Source organism: Cricetulus griseus, chromosome 4 (assembly GCF_003668045.3).
Source record: "Cricetulus griseus strain 17A/GY chromosome 4, alternate assembly CriGri-PICRH-1.0, whole genome shotgun sequence".
NCBI classification, from domain to species: domain Eukaryota; kingdom Metazoa; phylum Chordata; class Mammalia; order Rodentia; family Cricetidae; genus Cricetulus; species Cricetulus griseus.
Genome location: NC_048597.1, coordinates 54,673,424 through 54,685,821, shown reverse-complemented (window position 1 = coordinate 54,685,821; position 12,398 = coordinate 54,673,424). Strand labels below are relative to the sequence as shown.

Here is a 12,398-nt window from a genome sequence, read left to right as displayed (position 1 = left end):
CTCCTGCAGTGATTTGCCTTCCTGTAGTGCTCTGCTTTCCGTACCCCACCCATGGGCAAACCCTGTGGCAGGGTAGTCTGTGCTCCTTCACCCCTGGCACTCTGCAGCTACCTGTCCCTTGCTTCCATGCCCCCTGGTCTTCAGAGACTGCTCCTCTGAGATCACTGTGACTCCTAAGCCCAACTCCTTTCCCTTTCCTTACCTGGGACTCCCTGCTAAGTTGAACCCATATTTAGTCTGAGTCTCAAGTTTACATGTTCCCTTTCCTGGTAATTGTCCCTTTTCCCCAGTCTGTCTTCTGACCATCTAACTTGCTAAGTGGTTTCCTCCCATGGGTGATGCTCAGTATCTTTCCTTGGTCACAGTTCCCCATGTGGCAGGTGCATAGTACAGTGGAGGGACAAAGGGGCTGCTAGGTGCATAGTAGACTGTATTTTGTGCCTGTGTGGGCCTCCACATGTGGGGTGTGTGAAGGACTTTGACCTGGTTATTTATTGCCATGCACATTAGACTTGAGTGGGTTTTCCAGGCAATCTTGACTCTCAAGGTTATAGGGTTTCCTTTGTAAAAATTAGAAAAAGGAGCTACTTTGGGATTCAGTGTGAAGACTACACCCCAACTTCACAGAAGGGCTCACAGCCTGGCCTTGGGCCTACAGAACACAAGAATTTTTGAAAAGAACTGTGGTCCACAGTGGTTAGAACTCACATAGGAATCTATCAATGGAACTTTCCAGGGATAAAGTTGGTGGTTGGAGATGACTTAGAAGCTCTCTTAGCTCCGTCACTTTCTACTCCTTGACTTTGGTCCCAGTTTCCCTCCTCCACCTTTATCTCATATCCTCACTTTAGGTGGAATTGGACAGGTATGTCTACAACCTTACAGAAGGGAAACTAAGGGGAGAACTAGCCTCAAACTCTCAAACGCCTGCCCTCCAGAGGTACCCATAGCCTGTGGATGGGTGAAGGGTGAAGAATGTCTGCAAGATAGATAAACCTCTGGCTGAGGAACTCATCTTGAGGATATACAGCATGGAGAGCTGCCACATGCTAAGGAGCTAATTGATGACCTTGGTTTCCCACCTTGAGCCTTGGGGAGCCTGGTAGCATCTCACTCCAGGCCATAGTAGGAAAGAGTGAGTTCTTAGAGAGGAGGAGTTCAAGAACACAGAGCATCAGTGCACACTCCCACCATGGACTCAGTTTATCCCTGCCTCTCTCTTGTCCTTTCCCCTTCCCTGCCTGTGTCTTTCACACTCAGTGCCTATCATTCTGGCCCATGACCCTTCTTCCTTTCATCTTCCTTTGCTTCCTTAGATCTGGGAAGTGGGTATACCAAGGGTTATGGAATGAGTTTCTTACCTAAAGGAGAACCCAGTCCACCTCTCTCCGTGTCTCTCTGTCTCTCTGTCTCTGTCTCTGTCTGTCTCTCTCTCTCTCTCTCTCTCTCTCTCTCTCTCTCTCTCTCTCTCTCTCTCTCTCTCTCTCTCGTAACTTTAAGTGTTGACTTCTGTAATTTCCGAAGGAGACAGGAACTTTAGGGGGATTGGTCATGGTGATACAACTGTACATTTGAACCCATACCTGAAAGTGTTGATTGGCTCACTCCCCAGTGCTACCACCATGCATCAGTACTGCTCTTCCTCAGTGTTTCCCATTCATATGCCCCTGCATGGGTAACTTTGGGCTTAGAAACTCTGAACTGCTTTTCTGGAGCCAGTACCCCCTGCCCCCACTAGGGCCGCCCCTGTGTGCCCACACTCCCCTCCCCCAGCCTGCTCCACTGTAGGAGCTGCAGTTCTGGCCTTTTATGGTTGAGTTTCTTATTCTCCACGGCCAGTGCTGACAGGGCCATCGGTGTGGCTGCCGGCCAGCTGGCAGGAGCAACATGTTAAATGCCGTCCTGGGAGGGGAATGGAATGGAGAGCAGGCTTTCTGTCTGCCTCCCCCACCCCAGAGCTAAGAATAGAATCACTCAATAAAATGAGGACTTGTATTGATGGCCACAGCAAAGCTACATTCATTCAGAGCCCGTGAATTTAGACTAAGGCCAAAGTAAACCAGGGTTAGGCTGATTTACCTCTATGTCTCCAGGGACATCTGCATATTATCTGATCAGCATTTACTAAGTAGATGTAAACGTAAATGAGATAAAACAGAAATTGTTCCACCTATTCCAGACAGTTTTCAAGCACTTGAAAAGCATCCACTCGATGGGCCAGCTAAATAAGGCCAGTTAAACGCAACTTGCACTTGCTAGCCGCAGAAATCTCTTACACGACATAGTCTTTGAAGAGCTGTTTTCTTTTCAGATCACCCATGATTCATATTTTCAAATCAATAAAAAACTAGCCCTTCCCTCAGTTTAAGTGAGGGATCCTTAGCTATTTTCGAGGCTAATTATTATTACACTTTAAGAAGCAGTGTAAGAATTAGCAACGCTGCCTGGTCTGGGCCTGTGCCTGCACCACTGTTCTGTCAGCCTGGGAGAGAAGGGAGGAGGGGCCATGGGTCCAGATGGATTCTTTAATGTCATTCACCCAGCACAAGAAAAACAGGCCTCCACATAACTCTAAAGGAGAAAAGCAAAGCACAGAGAACCCTAAACACCCAATATACACTAAATACCTTCTGACTTTAAGACTTGTATGGTATGGAAGGGTGGGTCCTTAGACGTCCTTGGTTACCAGTATAAGCAAGATGATCCCTTGATCTCATTCTGCCTGCTACCCTAGAAAGACCCAGACCCTGTCTGGGAGCACAGTTGTAGGGCTCTCCTTGAGGCTTTGTCACTAACTAGTGAGTGTTCCAGCTTGCTCTGATAATGTACCCTGACCAAAAACAACCTTGGTGGGGAGTATTATTTGGCTTACAATTCAGGGTCACAGTCCATCATTTCAGGGCATCCACAGCTGGAACTGGAGCAGCCAGTCACTTCACATACACAGCCAAGAGCAAAGAGACTAAATGCTTCTTTGTTTGCTCTCTTGCTTCCAGCTAGTTCTTCCCCTCATACACTTCGGGGCCTCCAGCTTAGGGAATCTAGCCATCCATGATGGCCTGAGTCTTCCTGTATCAATTCACCATCAAGACATTCCCCATAGACATGCCCAACCTGCTCCATATAATTCCTTGTTAAGACTTTCTTTCCAACTGACTCTTGGTTGTGTCAGACTGACAGTTAATACTAACCCGCACATTGAACACAGCCTCAACCTCCGAGAGTCCCTTTCCAAGAGTGTGCTGCTGTTCAGGCCAGCAGCTGTTGAATTTAGGATCTATGGATGGCCGTCTAGGCAGGCTTAAAAGCTCACAGACAGACTTTGTGTGGGCAAACACAAAGAGGGCAAGGGGAAGCTGGACTAGTGAGAAGCCTTGCAGACAAGGTCATCCATTTTCCCAAGAATAGGAACCCTTTACTGAGCAGAAAAATCTTGTGCTGGAGCTATGAGGAACCTTTCCCTTAGAAGGGTTTCCCATTCTGTTAGCCATGTCTCCAGGGAGCCCTGGGAGAATTCTGAGGAAGCATGGGTCCAACTGCGGACACCAAGCCAGTCTCTTGGTTGCCAGGTACTACCCAGGCTGAATGTGTCTGTCTTTAGCAAGGAGGTTCATGGGAGAACCCTGGTCCCACCCAAGGGTTCTCATCACTGGTTGGTTCAACTCATGTGAGCTCTGTAGGTTGGAAAGAATAGAGAGCATCAGACATAGCCCATCGCTCTGAGAATATTCATGGAGGAGGGATCCCAGACTTTTAGGACTTCTGAACTCTTTTCTGGGCACCAGATTCCTTCACAGTGGCAACATTTGGAGTGAAGGCTTCCCTCTCCACATTTTGCACCTATTCTTGTGCTGCCTGAGGGAAACTCCATCACATGTAAACTAGAGATGCCTGTATCAGGATAGGTGCACACAGCAGCTCTTGAGCAATCCTCATCTCTCCGAATTGTTTTTTTTCCAAAGCAAAGTAGAGAAGAGGGAATTAGCCAACGGACAGGGTCTTCATTTTTATAAACCTCCATGGCTAAGTCTGCCAGGAGCCTGGGGTGGGGACAGTGAGGACCTTTCATCCCCCAGCAGGCTCTTTTACTTCCTTAGCTGGTTTCCAAAGAACTTGAACCACTTGCCTCTAAGAGGATTTAGAATAATAAACATCTTTGCCAACACCAGAAATGTTTCTAAAAAGACCAATAAATCCTTCAGAACAAACAGATTTTCTAAGAGAACATCTTAAACAACTGGTGAAAGTGGCTCCATTGCAGGAGACCGCCAGTGTGGCTGTGACACTGGCTGCAATGATGGGAGGTGGCTCTGATGTGATCCCAGAGTCGCTCTTACAGTAGAACCAGCCTTTGGTTTCTGGGCACAAATGAATTCCAGGCAGTGAGTATTAAGCTGGGATATCAAAGGAGACGGCAGGTTAGGGGGCCATGCTCAGCTGACAGAGTGTCTGTGTAGCAAGCATGAAAACCTGAGTTCTAAGCCCCGGCAAGGCATGAACCAGGTGTCCCGGCATCACTTATAGTTAAAGTATTCTTCCAGTGGAGTCAGCAGGATCAGAGTGCAGGATCATCCTTGACTAGAGAATGAGGTAAGGGCCGATGTGGGTCATGTGACCTGAAGTTTCCCATCTTTGGGGGTCTTCAGTCGAATCCAGCCACTTGCCTTGAGAGGGAGAGTGTGGATTGAGAAACGGCAGGTAAAGATACCATGGAAAAGATAGAGACACAGAACAGAGTCAGGAGGGCAATCCAGTGAATCCTGAACGCCCCAAGTGTATTCTTCAGCATTCTAATATACCCAAACCAAAAAGGGGGGAGTGGCAAAAGACTTCTTTACCATGATACAATGAAGAAACAGACTTTCTTCCTCAAATCTCCCAACATTTAATAAACATGCCTTAGGCTAAATCTCTCATTATCTGGCCTTGAGGGTTAAGAGTAACAACAGCTCAGACCAAGTCGCTTATTATTTAGATCAGACATCCATGCCTTAGACCTTTAGGTCTTAAGACTTTAACCTTGGAAGAGTAAGGATAGTTTTGAACTCTCTGACCTTAAGCCAAGATGAAGCAAAGCCATTTTTATTGACCCTGGCATTTATTTATTTAAAAAATAAATAAAAAGAAAGGAAAATGAGAATTAAAATGGAGGAGGGGTAAAAAGAAATGTTATGTACATATGAATATGTACTTTTATATTTACATATATACACCCGTGTGTGTGTGTGTGTGTGTGTGTGTGTGTGTGTGTGTGTGTGTGTGTACACAGGCACATACAGGTGTTTCTTCACAGGGTCATAGGGTCATTTGTCAAAATCCCTTTGGCCTTCCTGTCTGGCTGCAAGTGAGAGAGGAGATAGCAGTCAATTTTTTGCCTGTCTGTGTTTGTTTGCTTGGTACTTGCAGAATCCTAAGAAGTATATGTTAACACTGTTTTCCCAGTAAGACAGACAGACAAACTGGCATTCACATACAAATCCACATAATGTGGTTTTAATTGCTGTTTTGTGAGGGAACTCAAACTTGGTTGGTTGAGGATGAAGGGTTTTCTATAATTAACAGATATGTGTAACTAACCAAAAACTGCAGAAACTAATAAGAAAGATAGTTTGGTTCAGATAAGCAACTAACAGCATGCAGGGAAACTCAGGGACCTCGTTAAACTGTTGGCTGCCATGATATGGCCTGAAGTGAGGAACATTACTGTTCTAAGCTAAGGCCATCTGAGTGGAAAGGCAGCCACCCAAAAGGGTCACTTCTCTTTTGTGTCTTCAGTCCATTTTCTATCCCTTAGTTAGTGACAGTGACAATTTACAATTGTGGTTCACTCTTGCATACCAGTCCCATGAAAGCTGCAGTTGTTGGGAAAGGGTTGTTCCCTAGTGGTAAAGCATGTGTTTGGCATGCATGGTATTCTACAGCACCAAAACCCAGAACAGCAACAAAGAGGTAAGACAGAAGTTGGTTTTTTGTTTTTGTTTTTTAACCCACTATAAGGTTAAAAATAAGCTTCATAGTAATAATGATTGGTCAGGTCAGTCACCTTCTAAGAATAGCTCACAGCACTCTGTCTAGATGAGGGAACTAAGGCACAGAGCATTTAATAGCTACTAAGTGGGCACAGATCTGTTGTGTTCAAAGCCAGATCTACCTGATTTCAGAACTTGTCTGCTGTCCATTAATGGGACAGCATTTTCCAGTTCCAGAGAAAGTGATGCCACACATCACTTTTAGGGACTCTCTCTCTCTCTCTCTCTCTCTCTCTGTCTATCACACACACACACACACACACACACACACACACACACACACACACACAACTTTCATATTTTTCATGGGAAATAGTCCACAACTCCTACACAGCTTCCTAGATCTGTTTACTCTAAAAAAAATATGTTTATGACTTGGACAAAGTACAGGAAACCATGACTTGTGGTCTGAACAACTAGCCAAAGATAGTTTCTTTCAAGCAGGAAGGTATATATGGGACTTTCAGTACTGGTAGGTTTATGCATTGCTAACCCAGTGATGCATAAAAGGTTGAGAGCAAGACATGGTACTGAGCTTGAATTCACTCACCAGTTTCTCCTCATGGCAGAGCTAATTCAAGAATGTTGTCAGTTTAGGACTGGTTGATTCTGGAGAGAGGTGTGTGAATGAGAGAGTGGCGTCCTAGATTTTATTTCCAGCATGGGGGTTGAGGGAAGTTCCTTCTCTGTGGTCCCATAGAATTTGAGTGACATTGTGCTTCTCTGTCCCCAGATAAGCCAGATCCCCCAGCTGGCACACCTTGTGCATCTGACATTCGGAGTTCCTCGCTGACCCTGTCCTGGTATGGCTCTTCCTATGATGGAGGCAGTGCTGTGCAGTCTTACAATGTTGAGATCTGGGACACGGAGGACAAGATGTGGAAAGAACTAGCCACATGCCGCAGCACCTCTTTTAATGTCCAAGACCTGCTGCCTGACCGCGAGTATAAATTCCGTGTACGTGCGGTCAACGTCTATGGAACCAGCGAGCCGAGCCAGGAGTCTGAGCTCACAGCCGTGGGAGAGAAACCTGAGGGTAGGCTGCCTTCATTTCCTCATGGGCTTGAAATAAATATGCATGCATTTGGAGAGAGTCCACAGAGGAAGGGAGGTTCAGAGAGAGAGAGAGACTGGATATAGAGAGGTGCCTGGCAGGGCCTTTAGTAGGCTTGATTTCTAAAACTGTGCTGCTGACCCATACTTTGAAAAGTTCATAGGGCCTTTCGAGAACTCATTAGCCAAGACACCGAGGATGTAGTTCAGTGGCAGGATACCTGTGTAGGATATGATATATGATGTCACTGATATCACACTAATGACAGCATTGTGCTAGAAATGTTGTCACCCTGCCACCAGAGGGTGATGATGTGTTAATCAGCTGGCAGGCAGACCCCAGGCTCCTGTGTCACCTCTCATCTCTTCCCTGCTTCTGTTGCTCTCACAGGTGAGTGACTGCTCAATGTCAGGATTTATGATACAGGACAGATAAGAGAGGGAACATAAGTTGAAGGAAGACTACATGGGCAACTACAATGAGACAGAATGCATCTCACTAGGGTGATGTAAATAAAGGCATGAAAGGACAGCACAGTAAGCATGGAAAATCTTGCCAGGGAGGCTGAAAAGCTTCTTGGAGGAGGTGACCCTTAAGCTGTGTCTTGGAAAAGGGACTGAGAAGTGGGGGAGAGAAGGAAGGGCATTCCACACAAAGGACACAGCCTGAGCGAGGGTAGGAAATGACAGAAACAGGTGGCATTTGAGAAGCTTAAGTGTGGCAGTATAGTGAGGGCATATGCTATGTGAGACAGAACAGAAGGAAGTGAAAAGGGGAGTTTAGATAGAATTACAGTATTCGCTAAAGCTTTGCAGACAAGAGATTGAGACGATGTGGCTGGTCTTTTAGAAAGCAAACTCAGTGACGTAGTAGAGCGTTGCCATTCAAAAATGGCTGGAGAGTGGCAGCCTTGTGTATTCTCAGCCCAGGTGTCCTGAGGCTTCCTGAAGATTCATTTTGACACACTTTGCTCCTGAAGGCATTCATATACCCATGGACATTTGAGAAGCCTTAGGGTTGGTGATAGATTAGAAGGATGAGTCTGGAGTTAGGCAGGTACTGATGACCCTCTGTGACCATAACCTAGTAGAGGGATGGGAAGAGCATGAACTAAATCCCTGTAGTATAGAATGGACCACTCTTGATTTTGAGTTGAGGAGGTTAGAGAGAGAAGAGGATTCTAAGATGACTCCCTAGCTCCTGGCTTGGATAACTAAGCGCACATCAAGAGACAATTAGAGATGTGCTGTTTTAAATCATGTGGCTAATGCTAGCTATTGGGCGTCTGCCATATGCTAACAGCATCCTCATCACTGTGCATTCTCCATTTCATTTAGTCATAGTAGCCCGGTAACACAGACATTGCCATTTCCCTCCTCTGACCAAGGGAAATGGAGACAGAGGAGTGGAACTTTTTGCCTAAGGTCAGAGAGCTTGTGAATGACTATGAGTAGAAGTGTGAACGCAAAGCTGTCTGGCCCAGTGCATGTTTTCCTTTGGTCAGGTTGAAGGAAGAGGTTAGTCAGGCTTATTCCCCACTGGCTCAAGGAACTTGAAGGTTAGATAACAGAGAACCTAGGAGATGATGAATGTTTTAGTTGCAGAGTAGTTTAGAGGGATACTCAAAGGGAGGGATCTTTGGGCCACTAAGTCCCAACATTAGGAGGAAGGATCAAACAAGGGCTATAGATTTGGAAAGCTTTGCTATTTAATGGACAACTGGGTAAAACCAATAAGGTCACCCAGAGGTTAGAAAAGGTCAACACAAATGCCATAGTGTGAAAGCCTGTGAGACTAGAAGAAAGGACTATGAGAAATCTGGAGTTCATTGTGGACATAGGGAGGGAACAAGTTGCAAGTGCACGGCATTAAATCCTAAAGACAAAGAGATAGGGACTGGGGATCATTGGAATTGCCTGTTGTTTGGTAGCGATCTTTGAAATACAAGTCCATAGAGTTTCCACAGAGTTGCCCTGGTGAGGGAATGGATGGAAGAGAGGCCAGAGTATAGGGTGTTACTCCATTTTATGCAACGAGAGGGAAAAGAGCGCTGTGGATTTAAGACAGAGAAGGTGGAGAACAGAAGGGATAGTGCTCTTGGAGAGATAGTCAGGGTGTCAAGTAGACAGCACAGTGGGACACTAAGGTATCAAAGGAGACAGGGAGAGACCTATCCCAGAAGTACCATGTAACCCAGGGCATCCTGTGTGTTGCTGTCTTTATGATAATATCCTGGCTTTCCAAAATGAGGTATAAAACAGCTCTCAGTTGAGGCCTCCAGAAGGAAGGAGGTAGATGCTAGGAGAAAACACACCACCTTCATGCTGCCATCCAGCCACCTGTGTGCTGGGTACCTTCACCTTTGACCCCTCAGGATGGACACAGGCAGGGTTCCCTGATAGCCACAGTCACCACAGAGGAAGCTGGCCTGGGCCCTGGCTCAAGGAAGCCATCCACTGGCTGCTTACAAATGTATGTTGGGGGAAACTGAGTAACAAAGCTACCGTCTGCTGCCTCTTAACACTCTAACACAAGCACACGCACACTCGTGTGCGTGTACACACACACACACACACACACACACACACACACACACACACCATCCTTCTGCACTGCACAACTTAGGGAGCAGGCAGGATAGAATGGGGAAGGGAGTATTTTTAGGTATTATTTTGGAAGTGACAGATAACAGAGAAAATCTGTTCATTGGCTGGACTTGAAGTCACCCAGGCCCTGCTGTAGAAGCCTGAAGAAACCAGAATCCCTCATCAACCCCAGGTTCCTGATGGAGGTGAGGCATGGCTTTCGGGAGGCCGGAGCTGTACCACCCAGGATTATGGGGAGTGCCATGCTGATGGGCAGTGACCTTGTCCTTGAACTCCACAGCAGGCAGTCTTATGTAGCCTCTAGAACCCCCTCCCACTGCGGCAGATAAACAGAAGTGGGGAATTGCCTGAAATCCAAAGGAAGGCTCTAGGCCACCCAGGGCTTCCAGACAGGAAGCTACTCCCACTCCAGGCCCAGTTGTCTTATCCAAAAGGGAGGAGGAGGGGAAGGACAGTTCACACAAGCTAGGCCTGAGAGTAGAGACAAGGGTGAAGGGGTGAAGAAGAGGAGGAAGGAAAGAGGAGAGGAGGGTAGCGATGCCCCAAGCCAAAGTTCTTTGTGCGTTCCTTGGGTGCTGTGAGTTATAAGCAAGGGTAGCTCTCTCTACTTAAAGGGAAAATGGCTCTCTGAGAAGTGTGGTGGGGAATGAGTTTGGAAGCATTAGTGGACAGGATGGGAGAAGTAGAAGCCATAGGAGGCGGCTTCAGTGGCATATGGGCTATGAGGGTCTTACTAAAAGTGATGCTGATTAACCCTCACTCCACAAAGCCCAGCTTGTGTTGACCGACTTATAATTCTACCATCACTCTTGTCCTGGCAGCTTCCATCTTCTGTTTCATCTTGAGCTTGGTTTCCATCTATTTAAAACCCACCCCTCACCCCATTCACCCATAGGCGTCCTGTGTCCCTCCAGTGTTGCTGGGGCTGCCCTGGACACTGGGGATACAGTGGGAGACTGAAAAGGAGGACCTCCCACCAACTCCAGTGGCTTCCTTATGACAGAACCATCTTTCAGACCCCTGACCTGACAACATCTCCCCGCCCCCCCCATGATGTTTCATTCCAGCTAAGTCTTAGGTCCCACTCCCCTGCTAACTCTGCTCAGACTTTGAAGTCCCCTCCATCCTTGCCCCTACTCCTAATTTGTTCTAGGCTACAGAGTTATTAGCAAAACAGCTGTGGCTGAGGCTTCTTGCCAGTCAGCTCCTTGCACCCAAGAGCAGTTGGAACTACACAGCTAGGCTGAGGCTCTGCAAGGCTCCCAGAAACCTTCGCCAGAGACACGCTACCCTCTAGTGTTCACTGAACACATTGCAGTCCTCTGTACAGAAAGAGACAGAGCTCTGTGGTGGAGACTTGATTGGGCCTGCTTTGTGAGGGGCCCCAGAGCTTTGCTGACCGTCTCCTAATGCCATCCTGGGGAATGAGGTTCACTGGTTACAGAAGTGTCTCAGAGCCCTCTTCTGAACAGCTCTTCTCCTGAGCTCTTGGTTCTATGGCTCATTCTAAATAGAGTTTTTAAAATTGTGTGTATGTGTGTTTTGCCTGCATGTATGTCTGTGTACCACATGCATGCCTGGGGTCTGAGGAGGTCAGAAGAGGGCATCAGATCCCCTGGAACCGTAGTTAGAGTCAGTTGTTAGTCACCATGTGGGTGCTGAGAATCAAACCTGGGTCCTCTGGAATTGCAGCCATTGATCTTAATCCCTAAGCCATCTCTCCAACTCACTAAATAATTGCTTAAAAACGTATTTGGTTGAAGTCCTTTCTTTTATAATTTTATCTCCTTCCTCCATGGGAAGAGTTAAGCCAAGGTCTAATCTTTGAGATGGCTACCACTGTTTATGGTCCAGGAGCTCAACTCACTGAACTGTGATTTCCCTCAAGTCATCTCCTACTCTCCACTCTGTTCATCTTGCCCCACATCCAAAAAGGAGGCAAGATGAGAAGGCAGACTCCAGCATCCCTGGATCTCAGTGAGTTCTCTCAGAGGAAGGCTGCCCTGAGCAATACAGAGGGCAACTTGAATCTCTAAGAAAAGGGGTTGGTCCCCAGCTACAGTACATAAGCTGTGAGGTATGATGGTAGACCTGGTGCTCACACAGGTGGGCAGGCCAGGAAGACAACTCTTTGATTGGAGGCAGGGTAATGGGAAGAAGCCAACTCCAGAACTTAGTCCCTCTCCAAGGCTGGCTGAGAACAATACCCTGTGCTAGGTGGCTGGAAGGTCCTCCTAGTAGCTCATAGCACCTGCCACTCTGTCACAAGCAGAGCACAAAAGTGGACACCAGGCCAAGAAAGCCTGCCTTGGCTTTCCTGCACTCTGCTGCTTAGAACACTCTGTCTCCACACCAGCAGAATATAACAGGGGACAAAGAAAATGAAGGGTGATCATCAAATTAAATTAGAACCACTCTTTCAGACGAGACAACACAGGTCAGAATAATGGGGCTTCCTGGTAGGAAATGCTGTTTCCTTGATGGTAAGACCTGGGTGAGGGACTAGCATCTACCAGGTAGTCATGGACACTGGGTTGGGGGTGACTAGCATCTACCAAACAGTCATGGATACTGGGTGGGTGACTAGCATCTACCAGATAGGTAGTCATGGACCACAGGACCTGAATCACTGGACTTGAATCTCTGCTTCTTTTACAACCCCGTGTGAAACATCATCACTGAACTAGTCTGAGCATCTGCTGACCCTCT

The 12,398-nt window shown here is 47.0% G+C and overlaps 1 protein-coding gene across 6 annotated transcripts in view; it reads left to right on the top strand.

Annotated features, from left to right (window-relative positions):
* Window positions 1-12,398, top strand: part of Mylk (myosin light chain kinase) — a 177,885-nt gene that overhangs the window by 130,526 nt on the left and 34,961 nt on the right. For all 6 annotated transcript variants that reach the window (XM_035444589.1, XM_035444593.1, XM_035444592.1 and 3 more), the window contains one exon: window positions 6,763-7,065. In XM_035444589.1, coding sequence (XP_035300480.1) covers window positions 6,763-7,065 — 303 coding nt within the window. The remainder of the gene's footprint in view (window positions 1-6,762; window positions 7,066-12,398) is intronic.